Raw genomic sequence first — 20,082 nt, 5'->3', positions numbered from 1 at the left:
TGGGCGAGCGACGCAGGAGGGGCTGACTGCCACAGTAAATATACTGTGGGCGGTCGGCAAGTGGTTAAAAAGAAAAAAGAAGGGTTACCAGGCCCTTAAAAATAGTTCCTGTTTTCCCTGCACTGACTGTATAAATGTATCTACCATGAGAGCCAACTACTCTATGTCACTATATAGATTTTTTTTTAGCAGATACCCATCACTGCCCTAGGAGAATAAAATGGTGGGTTTTGCAATTTTTTTGTTACGTGGTATTTGCGCAGTGTTTTTTGAACAAAAAACACTTTAATGAATCTTAATGCACAAACACAATATAATACCCATTTTTTTGGTAAAATATAGAAGATGGTATTGTGTTGAGCGAATAGATAAACATGTCACGCTTTAAAATTGTGCATGCTCGTGGAGTGGTGACAAACTATAGGCAATGCTTTAAAAGCCTTTACAAGCTACCAGTTTAGAGGAGGTCTGGTGCTAGAATTATTGCTCTCGCTCTAAAGTTTGTGGCAATACCTCACATGTGGTGCGGGATCAATGTGTGCATTCGCCTTGGCGTGCGAGTACAGAACGGGAGTACTTGGAGAGACTAGCTGCTAGGATGGCTTTACATAAAAGCCAGCAGAGGGAAAAAAAAAAAAAAGATACCGGGATGATGCCTGTAGCTGCAGGGATCATCCCAGTACAACCACTTAATGTCAAATGATGTAAACGTACGTGATTTGGCGTTAAGTGGTTAATGACACTAAGCCCTCAAACGCGGCTTTTAAATCGTGAGACTTCATCTGAACTTGTACAATTTCAAAGCCGCATTTCAGTCCAACTTCGGGGGCAACTTGAAAGATATCTGTGCGGGTTTATGCACAGATGTCTATTGAAGTCGCCAAAAGTAGTACAGGAACTACTTTTGGAAATCGGTGCGGCGCCCCAAAGGCAGCATCGCAGTGATTGGGGCGGTGCCATTGCTGGCAATAGGTTGCAATTTGTCATGCGATTTAATCTGTCAAATCGCATCAATGTGAACAAGTGATAAGCGATAAATAGGTGTACCGCAAAAATTATAATAAATCAAAACACTGAAATTCATGTCACTAATACGTTCTACGTTACTACAAAGTGCTAATGTGCCATTTATTAAAAGTGCAAATAAATTCAGTGTCCATTCATCCAGTCCATATCATATTAGTAAACTGATCTCCAATAAAGTGCTGATAAAGTGCTTATTCTATATCAACCAGTGCTTCAATTTACTCCAAAACAAAGTGCTCGGAGCACAAACTCCTTCCCCCTCTATGAGAGACACTCTATTATTATATGACCCCTTATGAAATAAGCTCTTAGGCGCTTATATACAGGCTGCCCCTCATCCAGGTCTCCACCTCGCATTCTCCTCTGTATTATACCTCCAACTTTATTACTCCAGTATTACCAGGTTCCAAAACATAGCATCAAGAGAGAAGACTAGCAACAGTGTAAGGGCTCTTTCACACGGGCGATCCGATCAGATCCGCCTGTCAGTTTTTTAGGCGGATCTGATCGGATCCTCCATGCAGCTCTATGGGGCAGCGGATGTCAGCGGAGACACCTCCGCTGACACCCGCTGCCATCCGCATCCGATCCTGTCCGTGAAATCTGGATGGATGGAAACCCTATTTTTCCATCCGTTCAGTAATCGGAGCGGATCGGATCTGATGAGAGCGGACAGGCGGTCCGCTCTCATCCGATCCCCCATAGAGAGCAGCGGGGGCTGAGACACCTCCCTCTCCGCTCTGCAAGCGGAGACGGAGCTGTCATCCGCCGGCTCAGCGGGGATCGCGGATCGATCCCCGCTGAGCAACACGGATCCGCCTACGGAGGCGGACCGTGTGAAAGAGCCCTAATACTATTTTTTAATTTAGTAGAGCAGAAAAACAGCAAATTGCACACTCACATAGAACATACAGAGATCGGACATCAATGTTTTCTACTGGCGCCTTTTCCAATATGACCGTGGGTTCAATGTGACGTCTTCAGGGACTAGACACCCGCCATCCTAATGTAAACAGACAGCAGGTGCTCCAAACATTTAGAGGTCATCCACACATCGGTGCAGTGCCTTGGATTTTTATGCACTGGAAGAATGCTGGTCACTGCTGGGGCACATAGAAAACAATTGTTTTCTCTGTCCCGCTTGCAATGCAATGCTGCATGGAAGTGAGGCACGGCCAGCTGTGTGGAGATTTGAAGTAACTTTGTGCACTTCAAATAGAGTTAACAAAAAAAAAAAACACACACACACACACACATGAAACTGTGATAAAAAAACTGGGATTAAAAAAAACAAAACCAACCATACTCCTCTATAGGTGGATGCAGCATCTGTCCCCTGTCACCTCTAAGACAGAGAACTGAGCGATCAAAGACTGCTGATCGCTCAGTTCTTGGCCTTCAGTGAGCAGAGACACGGTGACTGCCAGTCACTGGCTCACTACTGTGCCCCACAAGCGCTCAATGGAGTGCTGGGCTGTGGAGTGGATGGAAGTGGCTGACTCAGGTTCTCAGCGGCGTGAGTCAGGATCTGGTTAGATCCTGACATTAAAAAAAATCTGGATTCCTTTAGAGTCTGGACTTTAGCCGCTGTCGGCTGAATCTGGGTCACAGGAGTGCAGAACGAAGTGTACTCCTGTGACCCACAGGAGAAGTAGAGACTAAAGAGCTTTGGCTCTACTTCTCCTTGAAGAGAGAAGTAAAGACTTTCAAAAAAAAAAAAGAACACATTTATATTGATCTGATGCTGCATTTATTCTCAGCCAGCTCTGCACTGAGAACTGAGCGATCAAAGGATTTCCAGCATTCTGTGAGCAGACAGCCAGAGACGTTCAGTCTTGGACTTTCTGCTTTACTCCGCCCCCAAACACGCACGCGCAACACACACGCACTGGAGCGCCAGGCTGTGGAGGGGGTGGGAGGGGCTGGCTCAGGCTCTCAGCAGATTGCTAAAAGGCTGAGCCAGTTGTCGGTTCAGGCTTCTAGGCTGATCTCTACCATATGGTCAGGATCTTTTCAAAGCCTGGACCGGCTCTATGATGTCAGCCAACAGCGGGCTTCAGCCCACTGTCAGCTGAAAACGGGATCACAGGAGTGCAGAACAAACTGCACTTCTGTAAACTATAGAAGTACAGACAAAATATTTTTGGGTATACTTCTATTTTAAATGTCCATAGCCTGGGCATCAGTGCACTTTAAAATACATAAAAAATGTCAGCTTCTTTTCGAGTCTATCGGGAAAGATGAAACTTGCAGCTGTAGGCTCACAGTGCAGCACAAAAAAAGTTTGCATTAATCTTTTGATGTAGCAAGATAGTGGCTTATAAAATCACACATCTGGTTTCACAAAATGGCACAACAAACCATTGAAGCCATTAAACAGTTTGAAATGTATGTCACAGACAGAGGACACAGCCTTGACCAAGTTAAAACTTAAAAAGATTAGGTCATGTTTTCTAGGTCATGTGCCTTTAACTGTCCAACAACGACTAGCTTGTCCCATGGCTCTAGTTAAACATTAAATACATTTATAAACCGCTTTATAAGCGAAGTCCACCTTTTGCAAAATAGATAAATGCACTCATCTTAGCAGGGAAAAAAAAAAAAGGAGAATTTAGGAGCGTGCAAAGCATTTTAACCATGGTCAGTTCAGGGCTGCAGGAAGTGTGACTGAACTATAACCAAAAGGAGTACCATGTCCATAAAGTGATCACCACTTAGTCATATAGCAGCTGATTCTCAGAAATACATACAGGAATTCAGCACCAAAAATAGAATGGGAAGGAAGTCAGAGCCAGAACTTATTTAATAGAATGGAAGGGGAGAACCCATTTTTTTTTATTGGGGGGGGGGAGAGGAGGAACCCTCTCTTTCTCAAAAACCTCCTGCATGTTCATGAAAAAAATGGGGGTTCCAACATCCCTGAAAAGTTGAGTTCTTACCTCCTTTATGTATTTATGAACATGAGCTGATATATGACTAAGTGTTATGTAGCCATCTTCTCCTGGTCTATTCCAAACCTTGCATCAATCCCCTTCAGCCACTGGCTGGCTGCTCAGGCTGTAACTCCTGTAAGCTGAAGTTTATATTGTCCCTGAACTGACGTCATTCTCTGCATCTTACAGAAGTGCCACGGACAGGGTAACGCTACAAAAAAAACAAATTTTCAAAAAACAAGGATAAAGTTTTGGGGTTTTTTTTGCCAGCAGTGACATGCCTCTTCAGCTTGTAGCATTTTCTTTTTGTGTTTAGTCCTGCTTATACATGGACTGTAATAGCTAGGAAAGCTACTTGTCAAACTAACCCAAAGATAATCAGCTGGCACATGGACCAAACCTTCTTCATGGTACTAACAAAGCAGTGTGCCCATTCCTGAATTCAGAAGTCTTGATGGTGTTAATGGTGTGTCCATTAATAGGACAATGCTGTGATGATTCGCAGTAAGGCATGTATAACAGAGTATAGCATACAAAGTAGAGCAGTGTGGAAGGTATGGGCAGCATACAGAAAGCACACCTCACTTTTCACCTTAAAGTGGTTGTAAGTCAGATGTCCTGAAATTTTGGCCTCTGAAACATATTGGCCGAATTGGCCATATTGGTGTTCTTGGCATTTTGCTGATAAGGGCGCTGAAAATGCATGCAAATTCGTGACCAATTTTGACACAATTTTACTGTGCTTATGGTTTGCTTTTCATAGGTCATGTGACATCAAAAACATAACACGGGTGCGATAAAGATGCATTCTTACTGCATTTTTGCCCTCGTTCCCATTGAAGCTCTTTGTCATGCTGTTCGACAGATCAAATCACATTGTGCAATTTCAGATGAAGCTACACGATTTCAAAGCTCTGTTCAGTGTGAACAAGGGCTTTTGCATTTCAACGGAGAGGTGCAAAATGCAGCAAGCAGGATTTAAATATCCGGTAGTCATCGTTCAGGCACTGCAACTTAAGATTGAATTGGATTGACTTTATGGCGATTTCATGGCGGCTATGGATATAGGGAGAAGCGACGTGGGTGGTCACCTGACTCCTGACGACGTCAGACGTTCCTGACGAAACGCTTTGGAATACGGACACGCAACTTCTGCTGAGTGGAACGCAGAATGGCGTCCCCTGCTTGCAAATAACGATTGAGAGCAAGCTTTTACCTTGTGAGTGAATTTTTTACCTTTATTAAATGTGTTGGAATACTACGCAATGAGGAGGCCTTTTTCTTCTTTCTACATACCCCCAATCTGAGAACTAATACCTCATATGTGAAATCCGGGACCCATATGGATTCATCTTTAATGCTATTTTTGACTACCTGTAGTGGGGGGGTCAAACACATCTGGTGGGTGGCTTGTGCATGCGAGCGTCGGTGGAGGAAGGAAATCGCACTATCACGGGTGTTCATGTGGAGTTAAGTTATTGGAGAAGATTGCATCTCCACAATATAGGAATTTATGTTAAGGGATTTTTTTGGAGCACTGTTTTTTCACATAGTGGATTTTAGAATAATTTTTATAAATTTTTGGTTTATTATACTGGTTGCTTATAAGCGCGGTCAACTATATATATATATATTTTGTTTTTTATTTTGGGCAAAGTATTTGCTTTAAAACGGGCTGCTTGTGAGTTATATATCTTGCACATTCAATCACAATTTTTTTTTACACTATTCCTTTGGTCCTGTGCATAGGTCCATATATTTCTAAGCAAGATTTTTAACACCACAACGGGAGGGGAACAGACCAGTGTAAAGACATACATAGAATTTGAAGGGATACATTTTTCTTGAGCTTTTCTTGTGCTAAAATCGTGCCAATAATTGGCAGACAATAAAATTCATATTAATTTAAAAAAGTCGAATAGAATACAAATTATATATAAAAACATAAGTATTTTTTTTTAAATTTTAATTTTCGGTTTACCGCCAAGTAATCCTACATTTTCGGTTTCAGCACCAAAATATCCATTCGGTGCACCTCTAGTTGTAAGCCTCAGACATGAAATATAAACAAACAATATCCCTCTATAGTGTGGCCATATATTACACAACTAGATTCACCTTTAGCTATGTAGTGCAAGGGCCTGCCCGATTGTTTTCAAATTGAAAGTGTTTAGGTTTGACCTCATATTATATGGTTTTGGTAAATCTAAAGGAAAAATTGTATAATGCATGGCCAGCCTAAGTGCAATTTCGGTCTGATGCTCCTTTCCTCTGAATCACTTTCGATACATTTTCCTGACACCAAGAGAAAAATGGTGACAGGGAAGGGAGGTCCAGCAGATTAACAGCCTCAGCTATGTTCCTGTGTGAAGGGGGGAGGGGGGGTACCCCTTCCCTCCAATCACCTCTCAGAGCTCTCCTCACAGCTCTGTTCCTGTGTGCAAGGGGGTGTGTCCCTTACCTCCAATCAGCTCTCAAAGCTCTCCTCACAGAGGTCTAAAGAGCATAACTTCAGCTCTTCATCCCGTTTTTTTCTGACATCTAAGACACTCTATAAATGTTGGACTTTAAACAGCTGTAGAGAAGAGAAGAGAAGACTGCAGATAAACAGGTACAACGTATGTAGGAGGATTGGTTTAATTTTTGTGTATCACCTGAGGCCAGTCACTTTACTGGGTATACGTAAAGGATTTACCAACCACTTTAATACAGTTAGAACATCTCATTATTCCATTATTCACAATACCATAGAAAAGCCACCAAAATCACTTCTACAAAAAAAAAAAAGAAGAACAGTCTGCTGCTAGCTGTGGGCTGCTTTGAAACCAATTACTGCCGTTCTGTAGTGATTAGCGGCAGTAAAAGGGATAAAGAGAACCAGTCACCAGTTGACATCTGTAATTTTGAATAGTTGTAATAGTGCAGCTTTACCTCTCAGGGTTTTTCTGAAGTGTCAAGGTTATAAGGGCGACCAATGACCTGCCTGAGCTCAGTGCTTATAACACACTCGAATAAAACAAAGATGCTGTCAAATGTCAGACCTCCTGCCTTTATGGCTAAGCCTTGTCACCTGCCTGGTGAGACTGACTCATTGACCAGTGGAATGTCAGCAGGTGACATCTGGCTATGAAGTGTGCAAAGCCAGGCCACAGTGACAAAGCAAAACAAAACCAGATGGGGACACAGAGGAGGCAAATTTGGTCACATTCAGGCACTTAGACTTTTTCAAATATTTATGGCCTTTTAAAATGAACATTTAACTGTCAAATGATGTGTTTTTTTTTAGTATACTGTATGTCTGGAGTTCAGCTTTAAAGCCAAACACCAAGCTTCACTATTCTACAAGAGCCTTTGGTAACATTGTGTATGGAGCAGAGGGATGTGGAGGGGTATGGACATTGTAGAGCTCTTATTTCGTTAGGCAGTAAGGCCCTACATAGAACCAGCATAAGGATACAATTCCAGTTCCTTACAAGATAGACAACCAGGCCAACACTTTTCCATTTGCTGACAACCAGAAGTGAAGGGCTAAGGCTATGCTGAGTCAGTTTGGACTCAATGACTGGACAAAGCCACAGCTTGATATAATCAGCACCTGCTTCAGAATCCAAAACCGCATTGGCTTCAGCTCAAACTATTCCTGTTTGTCAGTGTATCATTCTGTCTACCTATCCGAAACCCAACCCAATTATGGACTAGTCGCAATACTGTGGCACGTGGTTCTCTGGGCTTCTTAACAGAATGCTGCTGCCAACTCTTAGATGGTCGATTCAACACACTAATCAATTCTGCCACTGACAAGATTTTTAGTTAATCCCAAGGGCAGCCTGGTCTCCTCACTATGAAGAGCGTTCACACAGTTGGACTGCTGCTTGTTTTTAATAGCTTCCCACCCAGCTCCGGAGACCCTTAATAGGGTCTGTATGCCCGGGGAGCAGAAAGGATCGGAAATCATGTGACCACTGACTGGTTGTCTCAATGTTTACACAATCTGGAGCTGGTTCCCCGGCTACCTATTGTTAGCAGGGGATCAAGACATTTCTTTGACAGCTTGGTCTGTGTGCTGGGATCGCAGTGAGCATGTTCTCAGCACAGAAGCCTTGACCGAAGAGTCGCGCATGTGTGTGGCGTGTAGATGTTAAAGCCCACCCTTTTTCTGCCGCATGTGTGTGTTGCGTGGGTGGCAACTGGGTAATGGACATGCGTTATTCACCAAAACACACAAGATGCACGACAGTGCGTGTTGAGAAGGACATATTAATGTGTGTTTAAAACACAAGCATAACAATCACTTGCCGACCGCCCGCCACAGATATACTGCAGCAGACTGGCTTGGCTGTACGAAAACCGGTACATCGGTTTGCCGGAGCGCTCCTGGGGGCACGCGCCCACCCCCATTAGGCAGCGGGGAAGCTGATCCATGGGGCCAGCGGCCACGGTTGCCGCCGGGCACCCACAACCACTCCCCGTGGAGAGAGAACAACAGTCTGCTGTTAAAACAGCAGACTGTTCTCTCTGGAATGGAAACAGAGCGCCTGTGATCCTCCAATTTAGGATCACAGGTCTCTGCGATGATTCCACAAGTCTCTCCCCCATACAGTTAGAAAACACTCCCCCTAGGCTCACACTTAACCCTTTGATCACCCCTGGGTCAACCCATTCCCTGCCAGTGACATTCCAGTAACAGCACATATTTTTAGAACTGATTACTGTAGTAATGTCACTGGTGCTCCCCCCCCCCCCCCCCCAGTATCAAAAATGTCAGTTAGGGGTCCAATCTGTCCTCCGCAATGTCACAGTCCCACTAAAAATCACAGATAGCCGCCATTACTAGTAAAAATAAGTAAATATGACAAAATCTTTCCCCTAGTTTGTAGACGAGATAACTTTTGCACAAATCAAACAAAATATACTTATTGGGATTTTTTTTACCAAAAATATGTAGCAGAATACAAATTGGCCTAAAAGGATGAAAAAATTAGATTTTTTTTTTTAATAGCGTAATAAAATTTGCACAGGTTAACAAATACTACCAAAAGAAAGCTCTATTTTTGGGGAAAAAAAAGGACATCAATTCTATTTGGGTACAGCGTCGCACGACCGCACAATTGTTAGTTAAAGTAACGCAGTGCCGAATCTCAAAAAGTGGCCTGGTCACTAAGGGGAAAAACCTTCTGGTCCTTAAGTGGTTAAAATGCACGCGTGTAAAGGGAGCCTTAGGCTCTTTCACACGGTCCGTTCCGTCGGCGGACTCCGTGCTGCTCAGCGGGGGATCGATACACAGATCCCCACTGAGCAGGAGGATGACAGCTCCGTCTCTGCTCTATGTGCGGAGAGGGAGGTGTCCGAGCCCGCTGCTCTCTATGGGGGAATCGGATGAGAGCGGACCGCCTGGCAGGACAGGACTTATACCAGGAGTCGAGCTGGAAAATCTATCACTCTTGGGTCTCTTTGTATCCCATCTTCTTGTGACCATGGCTGAACCGAGCACCATAGGGATTACCAGTCAGGGAAGCGACAAGGAAAGGCCAACAGAAAATTGCAACAGGGCAGCACAGTACTAGGGTCACCGCTTCAAATCCCAAGGGCAGCACTACCTGCATGGAATCTGCATGTTCTCCCTGTGCTCGCGTGGGTTTCCTCCAGGTATTCTGGTTTCCTCTCACACCCCAAAGACATGCTGGTAGGTTAATTGGCATTTGTCTAATTTGGCCCATGTTTATGTATGAATGTGAGTTAGCGACCTTTGATTTTAAGCAACTTGAGGTAAGGGACTGATGTGATATGTACAATGTATATGTAAAGTGCTGCATAAATTACCGTATTTATCGGCGTATAACACGCACTTTTTCCTCCTAAAAATGGAGGGCAAAACACCAGTACGTGTTATACGCGGATGTATAAAAAAAAAAAAAAAAAAAAAAAAACAGTCCAGGCAGCGCTCAGAGGCAGAGGAGGGGGGCCGGCCGGGCCGAGTAGAAGGAAGGAAGAGCGGTTGCTGTCATAGGAAGTCCCGCCTCCTATGATAGACAGCCCAGTGATCCAATGCCGGGACGCGGGACGTGCGACGTCTATCATAGACGCGGGGACTACTGATGACAGCGGCCGCTCGTCCTCGATTCTCCTCGGTCCGGCCCGCCCACCTCTGCCTCTCAGCGCGGCCTTTTTAAAATACCGGTATGTCACCGCTCTCTGCAATGGCGCTGGCGAGGCTGCTGTTACTTTGCCCTGCATTGAGGGACACTGCGCTGGCGAGGCTGCACTGGGGGGCACTGCGCTGGAGAGGCTGCACTGGGGGGCACTGCGCTGGCGAGGCTGCACTGGGGGGCACTGCGCTGGCGAGGCTGCACTGGGGGACACTGCGCTGGCGAGGCTGCATTCACCGGCACTGGTAGGACTGCAATAAACTGAGCCTAGATAAACTTCTGCTTGAGATTCCCCCATGTCAAGCTGAGGTATAGAAGAAAATGAACAGGACCCACAGCTTGATGGGCAGCAAATTCTGTTTGTCATAGTGCTGTGTATAGAACACCAATGCCATAGCGGTCTTTAATTTTTATTTTTTTTTTTCCACCTCGCTCCAGTTCCTGTTTTAAAGTTGCTGTGCTTAGTATAAAACTCTACAGAATCAGCATTTCAAGCTGCATACCAAAATCCAAACCACACTGCACAAATGTATCTACAGTATTGTATTTCCAGTACCCATTTTATGCAGCTTCTGATGAGATGCACACAAAAATCTGAATTAAAGTCCTCAGTATATCAGCATGTTTTGCAAAGCTTAACCTAGTTTTCCTTTGCTCTAGATCGTTCCTGCCTTTCACATTTTATGACACAGGAAGCTGGCAATGTGCATGGCTTTTCTCAGATAAAGAAGTGAAAAAAGATAAAAGGAACAGAAATCAACTTTCATGATGTTCATAACATTAATAAGGTCTGCTCCACATTGGCAGACCTATCCAATAAGCTCAAAAATGATAGGCTGCCATTTTGTCCTCCCTTCAGACAATGTTATTTGCCTGGCTCTTATTTCAAAACAAGGACAGCCATTCAATAAAGCCAACACTTCACTGGAGCTGCGGCCACGGATATAAAGTAATGTACCATATAGCATTCGTGACAGTTTCATAGGCGGATACGACATGTGAGAAAACTGGATTTTTGTCTAAAGCCCCGTACACACGTACCGATTGTCGGCCGAACGATCGGCCGTCTTTTGTCCGGTGCTGTTTTGTTGGTTGAAAAGTGCTCAAGACTGCACACGAATTTTGTCGGCCAACAACAACCAACTGCAGAAGTGATGTCATGTTCTGGTCTACTTTTCGTGTGTTTTTTCTTCACTGAGCATACCCAGTCTTGATCATCACATTTTTGTCGGCCGAAATCTGTACTGACTGATGAACAATCGGCCGTTCTTTGTTGGCCAACAAAAATTTTAAAGCCTGCACACCAGATTTTGTTCGGCCGAAAAGTCGCAGTCGGTTGTCGGAAGCATCATACTAACAAGCCTACAATCGGCCGATCGGACGTTGGCCGAATATTTACGGCCAACAATCGGTACGTGTGTACGGGCCTTTACCCTAAAATCCTTTTCTCTGATGTTCTTTGACGAAAACAGCTTCATATCTTCCTTGACCGATGGGTTATGCTGATGCTCGACATGTATTGGGATATGAAGGTAAGCGTCCTTTAAATCGATAGAGGCCAGAAATTCCCCTGTGGGACAAAAGGGCCGCCTGTGGGCTGAGAAGACCGGACCACGTTTGTGGCAAGCCTTGCTGCTTTTTGTAACCTGCGGAAGCAGGGTCCTCCTGCCTCCCATGAGACCTTTCATGATCTCTTCCATGAAAGCTCCGAACAAGCAGTCCCCCACAAAGGGGAGATCTGTCAGCACCTTTTTTGGAGGCCTGGTCCGCAGACCAGCATTTCAAGCAGATCATGCGACACAGAGTCACTGCTTTCACCGACCCACTGCAAGCTAAAGGGGCTGCGTTTCAGATACTGTAACCCCTTTATCAACTGGTCCACCAGCTCCACCAACTCAGGGGGTGCTGACCCCCTACCAAATCCTGACGCAAAAGCTTTGCGCATTCCGTTAAGGTCTGAAAGACTAAAGTTATGGCAAACACTGTCCTCAAAATTAAACCTGCAACAGTGAAAAGGTATTGGACCAGAGATTTAGCCATCCTGTCTTTAAAAGACGGAGCATCCTACACCGGTAGCAACAAGACTTTATTCAATCTGGAAACCTGAGAATCCACCACCGGTGGAACTTTCAGTTTCTTTAGGAGGGACTCCTCAAAAGGGATACCTCCTAGCGAAATGCTTAGGTTCCCAACCATGCGTTTCAGCGAACCCCTTTGACTAGCAACGATCCCGTCAAAATAGGCAGGAAAGGGAAACACCTTAGTCACCTTGGATGGTCTGCAGGTGCCAAATTGCACCAGCACAGCTGACGCATTAGCTGTGTCCTCCATTTTTTAAAGTTTCCCGCACTGATACAATCCGTGCCTCCACAAGCGCCTTTTCTTGCGCAAATGTAGTGGAAGAGGAATCATCCTCACTAGTAGTGCACCGAAATTTCGGCAACCAAATTTTTCGGCCGAAAATGGGTTTATTCCATTTCGGCCGAAAATGGGTTAAAGATGCCGATATTAAAGATTGCCGCTGCGGGCGCAGCGCAGGTTTCAAAAGACCCGCCTCCCTGTGATGTCACTACTACTACGATCTGTGCATGAATGAACTAACACACCGGGCTGGCGGGCGAGCGGCTGCTAATAGCTGTAACTAAGTGAGCGCTTCACTTCCCTATCAGACGGGTATCTCTTCTGACAGGGAAGTGAAGCGCTCACATAGTTATAGCCATTAGCGGCCGCTCGCCCGCCCAGTGTGTTAGCTCATTCATGCACAGATCGTAGTAGTAGTGACATCACAGGGAGGCGGGCCACCGGCCAGAGGTGCGTCTTTTAAAAGGAAGGACACCGGAGGAGCATAGCGAGAGTAAGGAGATTGCATCCTTGGGATGGGGAGGGACGCTGAGGCGAGCTTACCAATGGTATTAGTATTATGCAGCATGAGAGGGTTAATGTATTGCCACTGCTGGTCACTGATGCATTAGTGACCGACCAGTGGCAGTTAATTAACCCCTTTGTGCTGCATTAGTGCAACCAGTGTTAATTGACACTGATACTGGTTGCACTAATGCAGCACAAAGGGGTTAATTAACTGCCACTGGTCGGTCACTAATGCATCAGTGACCAGCAGTGGCAATACATTAACCCCCTCATGCTGCATAATACAGATACCATTGGTAAATAAATTAACCACTTGCCAACCCGTCACAGTACATATACTGTGACAGGGTGGCAGCGACAGGTGTACGTCGCTGCCTGTTTTTGGTGTATGCCCCTGTTCTATCTATTTTAAAATTATTTGGGGGAAAAAGTCATTTTCGGTTTTCGGCCAAGGGCATGCTGCATTTTCGGTTTCGGCTCAGAATTTTCATTTCAGTGCATCCCTAATCCTCACTATCAGAGCACTCAAAGTGCGTGGACCCCGTGGGGTGACTCGCCTCTACGGTTGCCAATTCAGCATTTAGAGTCTAAGGATGCTGAGGAAGCAGGTGAAGGCGGAGGGCGCATTTTACTGGATCTCTGTTAGAGGGCTACATCCACTTTTGACACCAGTGACTGCAGGACCGCCATCATGGCCACCAGGGCAGACAGACCCACCCAGAGTGTCCCGCAGCTTCTAAGAGTGGGTCAGGTGGTGACACGTGCTTCAGGGGCTCCATGGTACCCTGGAAAACTAAAAAAAAGGTTGAGACACTGGGCTAGACAAATAATCCACAGGGGCCTGAGCATTGCACCAGAGAGTCACTGATCATGGTTGCAATGCTTCCAGGCTAAAATGCAAACAAAAATATATTTTTATTTTTGAAAATTATATTAGCCTTTAAAGTAGATCTATAGGCAAAACGTTTTTCATTTTGAATAGAGTAAGGGAGGGTTATTATAACCAGTCAGATTTTTTTTTTGCTATCTGTGTCCCATTGCGGAGATTTCCCTTAACTTCCAGTCCCATAGCCAAACAGGAAGTAAGAGGAATTCATCGCAAATTAAAGGAATTTTTTGGGGACCCCCAGGTCACTAGAACAAGTGTCCCCATTGGAAGATTTCCCCTCTATTACTTTTCTGGAGACAATCCCTAATTTGGGATTTTTTTTTTACTTTCACTTTCAATAATAAATGGTAAGCAGGACAAATAAAGAGGGTGGCTCTCCCTAACTGGGGCACACACAGCAATAAATAATGACAAGTATTCTAAGGGTCCATTCACACTAGCGCGACTTGTCAGGCGACTTGGTCACCTGACAAGTTGCGGTCGGTCGCTCGCCATTGAATAGTACAGGACCCATTCTAATGGCACTTTTCCACTGCAAGTACCGGCTCGGCTCTACTCGGCCCTGCTTGGCCCGGTTTGCTTTTCCACTGCTGGTACCGCATGGTATAGTGTCAGAACGGTTCGGTACGGTACGGTATAGGTTTGCTTTTCCACTAAAGTAGTACTAGTTAAGTGGGTGGGATTCTCTGACAAATCAGTGGCTAGTAGTGACTGCATGCAAAGGATTGTGGGATATGGTACCAGTTTGGTACCTGTTGGAACCACAATCGAGTAGGTACTGTTTTTTCAGAGCCGTACCGTACGGTTCCATGCAGTGGAAAAGCAAACCTATACCGTACCGTAGCTAACCATTCCGACCCTATACCATGCGGTACCAGCAGTGGAAAAGCACAAAAGCGTACCGAACCGGTACGGTTCCATGCAGTGGAAAAGCGCCATAATACGAGCGACACAAGTCGCTACGACTTAGAAAAAGGGTCCTGTACTTCTTTGGGGCGACCTGGAGGCGACTTGTATTGACTTCAATTATATGAAGTCTGTGCAAGTCGCGCCGAGGTCGCGGTGCACTTCACACGTCGCCCCACAAAATCCTGTCGCGGCAGTGTGAATGGGCTGTGGTGTGAATGGGCTGTTATTCCTCTCCTCGCTCTATTCAAAACAAAAAAATATGTGGACTTAAGCTATAATTTAAGCTCTTCGCTAACCTTACACACACTTTCCACAAGCTCCCATTCTGATAAATCTTGCAAAGCATGTAGTACATGAGGGATGGTTATAAGCAATGCAGATTACTCCTTGTACAGTAAACTATGTTATGGAGTAATACAGGAAGTGTACATTAGTCTGTTAACACGCTGTTAAGAGTCAAAGGCATTATGGATGACGTAATGAAAGAACACATCTACCAGCTGTAAAGATAACAATTCACAGATGATTCAGCAAAACAATGACATGAAAGAACACAATGGTATAACACAGAGGAGCTGTCCACTGCTTGAACAACGGTGTGATTTGAGAAGCAGTGAAGTTGTAACAAAAGCGTTACCCCCCTTAATTTGGCCATAGCAACAAGTCTTGGCACTTGTACGCAGTGCGAGCGATAGGATGATAGCAGAAGCAGACCAATCAGCAGGCTGGGCTGGGCATCCTGATGCAGTGCACTGTACACCCTGTGGAGAATCTCTGCTTCAGCACCTCCATGCTGCCTGGAAAGAGGAGGGGACATACAAGGGACAGGCGGACGGCCTCAACCACTGCTCTACTTTGCATCCTCGCTGCCAGAGAAGTCCGAAAATCTCTGCTCCATAAAGGAAGCAAGGAGAGCTTGTGAATTACTGCATAGATGACACAACGCTTAACAAAGGGGTTAACAAAGGTCGATTTAACCGCAAAACACGGCCCAATTCCATTATAAACATTACACCTGCCGAGCCCATTCAAACCCACCGAGCAGCATTGTAATGTACACACCGAGCAACTGACACAATTAAGTCATTCATTGTAGCGAGTCTGGTTACTGTGGCAATGATATCCTAAAACATTCTGTAAGAAGGGGCGTGTAATGTGTCACTGCAACGTGCTGGAATTGCAAATTTGCTCTCTCACACAAGTGCTTTGCCATCAAGGCTATTAGACTAAAGGGAAGGAAGCCAAAATGTCTCTGCAAAAGCAGATTATACAAGGAATCTGCAACAAAAAGCACAGATTTATCTACCATGTAACCAATCTACATTGCACTGCAGTCCTCTCAAGCTGCATGAGGTTATTATTAGTGAAAGGTGCTCCAAATATCCTGCATGTATCCTGACATTACAGCAAAACCTTTCAGCACAGGCTGACAGCTGCAGAAATATATTGAAGGCCATATAGAAAAAAAAAAAAAAAAGAAGAAGAAGAATGAACAGGGTACAAGACAGAGTGAGAAGAAATGTGTTAATGAAACCTAAGAGACTACATAGGCCCAACCTCTCCCAGGTGGAGTGCGTCTCTCAGTGTCGCTATTTAGCAATTGTTGGTTGCTAAGAAAGGAGACACCAAAACATACACTTGGCAGCACTACCTGCCCTACCAAGCCATCCTTTGGGAGAATGACTTAAATTTCCCCATAGGGGACAGCAAATCTACTTCTTTCACCACACTGGCCATACCTAAACATATTTAGTCAAAGTTATCACTATGAATGCTGCAGTAAGCGCCTCTGCCAACGGCTATCTGGCCTTCTCCATTATCTAACAATACCTCAGATTTCACCCCATTTCCAGCATTAGTTATATCATCTACTGCAACATCCTCATACATTACTAAACCCACACTACAAAGATCTCATAACCTGAACTTCAAGTAGATGTTCTTATTCTTCACCTCATTTCCCCACAATACAAAGGCCATAACATTGCTCAACAAAAGTACCCATGATCACAGCCAATTCTTCCACATTACCTATGTATTCCTTCTCTGATACTTTTCCTCCACTCCCACAGAACTATCTCCAGTGGACAACTGTCAGCACGTCCTAGTCTACTATCACAGCCTTTGTTTACAATAAATCACCTAACTTTTATACACAAGAAACAAGTCAAACTATTCATATCATCACTACTGATCAGTCCCACTCAACCATTCCATCCACTGGTCAGTCCCACTCAACCATTCCATCCACTGGTCAGTCCCACTCAACCATTCCATCCACTGGTCAGTCCCACTCAACCATTCCATCCACTGATCAGTCCCACTCAACTATTCCATCCACTGACAGGTCCTAATCCATCCCTACAGCTTCTGACATCCAATTAAAACAACCCTTCCTATGACCATTTCTAGTCCATCATCCATACTCTGCCATGTTCCGCCCAGTCATTCATTTCATCACTTTCAAAAATGTAAGAGTCTCTAGCCAAGCCATTTTCTAACAAATCAATTACAAGACCCCATGAGTTCCTTCTGCTGCCAGCTAAGACATTCCTTTTTTTTTTTTTTTTTAAACCCCCCCCCCCCATTTTCTAACCAAGCCCCCCCCCCCCCCTGTTTTTTTTTTTATCAAAGCACTTGCACATTTTCTAGTCATGCCAACCCATTTCCTAATAGCTCCTAGCCAAGTCACCCCATTAGCTGCCAGCTCCGAGCCAGGTCAACCCATCAGTGTTATTGTATTCTATGTAGTATTGTAATAGGATGGAATGTTTTTTACAACATAGTATTTTTTTTAGTATTAATACTGTTTGTGACAACTTTATTGTGGCGGTTTCCTTTCATTATTGTGATTTTGTGTTGTATTCATTGAATGCAACTGTAATTTCCCTTTGGGATAATTAAAGTATCCTGAATCTGAATTATCGACAGCTCCAAGCCACGAGTCACCCCATTACACATCAGCTCCAAGCCAAGTCACCCCATTACACATCAGCACCAAGCCAAGTCACCCCATTACACATCAGCTCCAAGCAAAGTCACCCCATTACACATCAGCTCCAAGCAAAGTCACCCCATTACACATCAGCTCCAAGCAAAGTCACCCCATTACACATCAGCTCCAAGCCAATTCGCCCCATTACACATCAGCTCCAAGCCAAGTCGCCCCATTACACATCAGCTCCGAGCCAAGTCGCCCCATTACACATCAGCTCCAAGCCAAGTCGCCCCATTACACATCAGCTCCAAGCCAAGTCGCCCCATTACACATCAGCACCAAGCAAAGTCGCCCCATTACACATCAGCACCAAGCAAAGTCGCCCCATTACACATCAGCTCCAAGCAAAGTCGCCCAATTACACATCAGCTCCAAGCAAAGTCGCCCCATTACACATCAGCTACAAGCCAAGTCGCCCCATTATTTGACAGCTACAAGCCAAGTCGCCCCATTATTTGACAGCTACACGCCAAGTCACCCCATTACACATCAGCTACAAGCCAAGTCACCCCATTATTTGACAGCTACACACCAAGTCACCCCATTACACATTGGCTACACGCCAAGTCACCCCATTACCCGACAGCTACTAACCAAAGCCATCCCAATTTTCAAGAGCTTCTTGCCAAGGCATCCCATTTCCAGACAAGCCTCATCAAACGTTCTTCTGACAGAGGCTGTCTCCCCAATCCTCTGACAGGGCCCAATCTGTACACCCATCCTCAGACAAACCTAGGCCAATCCATGAGGGCCAATCCTCTAACAATCTGGCCAGGCACCCCTCCTCTAAACATGGTCCTTCCCAGACAAGATCCCAGTCCCCCTCCTTCCTATATAAATGTATAGGACCAGCAGACATCCTCACACTGCTGTCTGACAGCTCCCCCTCACCCCCTATCCTGTGATGGGCTCTCCCTGCCTCCTCAGCACCCCCCTATCCTGTGATGGGCTCTCCCTGTCTCCTCAGCACCCCCCTATCCTGTGATGGGCTCTCCCTGTCTCCTCAGCACCCCCCTATCCTGTGATGGGCTCTCCCTGTCTCCTCAGCACCCCCCTATCCTGTGATGGGCTCTCCTGTCTCCTCAGCACCCCCCTATCCTGTGATGGGCTCTCCTGTCTCCTCAGCACCCCCCTATCCTGTGATGGTCTCTCCCTGTCTCCTCAGCACCCCCAGGTCCGGGGTGGGGGGGGTGATGGAAGGGCCGGCTCCTGCAGTGCTGGTTCCCCCCACCCTGTGGCACACAATGGCGGTCGGTGTATGAGGAATGAATGGAGGGCTGGCTGGGGATGCCGGTCTGGGAGGAGTAGTAAGGAGGGGGAAGACACACTCACCATCGCTCCTCTTGATCTCCACATAGATCCCGATCTGGATCTTGCCGAAGCTGGCTGCCATGCTCAGCTCCCCCCCAGGTCAGCGCTGCCCCCGGCCTCTCCCGCTCTCTCTCCCCCTCTGCGGGATGTTTTTGTTTGAAAAAGGAGGCCAGCGGTGACGAGGCGATGCCGGGTAACAGGAGGAGGAGAAGGAGGGGAGGACGGGACGGGGCTGTGGAGGAGGAGGAGGTGGGGAGCGGACGAACAAGCGCCTCTGCCGGTCACATTCACAAGCCAGGGAGGGGCGGAGACAGGACGCCGCTGTAGCAGGGAGGAGCCGGAGGAAGCGTGCGCTCTACGTCAACCGGAGCTGTCTGGAGAGGTGGCGCATGCGCGAAGAGAGAAGAGCTGCGGGAGCGGGCATGTACGTCCCTGACGTACACCGAGGCGCGTGCCCGATAGGCATGAATGCCGCTTAGTAACGGTCGCTATGTAATGTTTGGCGTCCCGAGAAACCTGATAAGGGTCATTGTCACATTGTATCTGTACAGGTGACCCCTCTGTGACTTCCTACACACGGAGCCAGTCCTTAAATCTGCAACTTTGTCTCCCTGTATATAGATATTAATTGTAACATAAAATGTTTAAACCAGCGTAGCCCCCCCATGTAGGAGCCCCTGGTGAGTAGGGATCCCCCACCCTGCACGGCCAGGAATGCCCACTTGACTGGAACAAACTTCTTCAGGGACACTTCAATTATATACACCGTCTATATATACATTCCTCTTCCTCCTGAACAAAACTTGCTTGCAGAACCACTGTGGTGTCACCCAGGGTCGGTGCTACACTATTTTACACCCTAGGCAAGACCAGCTACTTGCGCCACCACCAAAATAAATAAAAAGGGAAGGGGTTAAAAACTCCTCATACCCAGTGACCCTGATCTGATGGTTCCTCCATGTAATGCTGTCATACCTAGGGACCCCCATATTCCTCCATGTC

At 45.9% G+C, this 20,082-nt stretch overlaps 1 protein-coding gene across 4 annotated transcripts in view; it reads right to left on the bottom strand.

Annotated features, from left to right (window-relative positions):
• Window positions 1-19,386, bottom strand: part of KIF2A (kinesin family member 2A) — a 181,947-nt gene extending 162,561 nt beyond the window's left edge. For all 4 annotated transcript variants that reach the window (XM_082243440.1, XM_082243439.1, XM_082243442.1 and 1 more), the window contains exon 1: window positions 19,102-19,386. In XM_082243440.1, coding sequence (XP_082099566.1) covers window positions 19,102-19,162 — 61 coding nt within the window. In that variant the 5' untranslated portion in view covers window positions 19,163-19,386. The remainder of the gene's footprint in view (window positions 1-19,101) is intronic.
• Window positions 19,387-20,082: the final 696 nt, after the last annotated feature.

This window comes from Pelophylax lessonae, assembly GCF_965119305.1.
Source record: "Pelophylax lessonae genome assembly, chromosome: 1".
NCBI classification, from domain to species: Eukaryota; Metazoa; Chordata; class Amphibia; order Anura; family Ranidae; genus Pelophylax; species Pelophylax lessonae.
The sequence above is the reverse complement of the archived record's forward strand: the minus strand, read 5'-3'. Positions and strand labels throughout refer to the sequence as shown.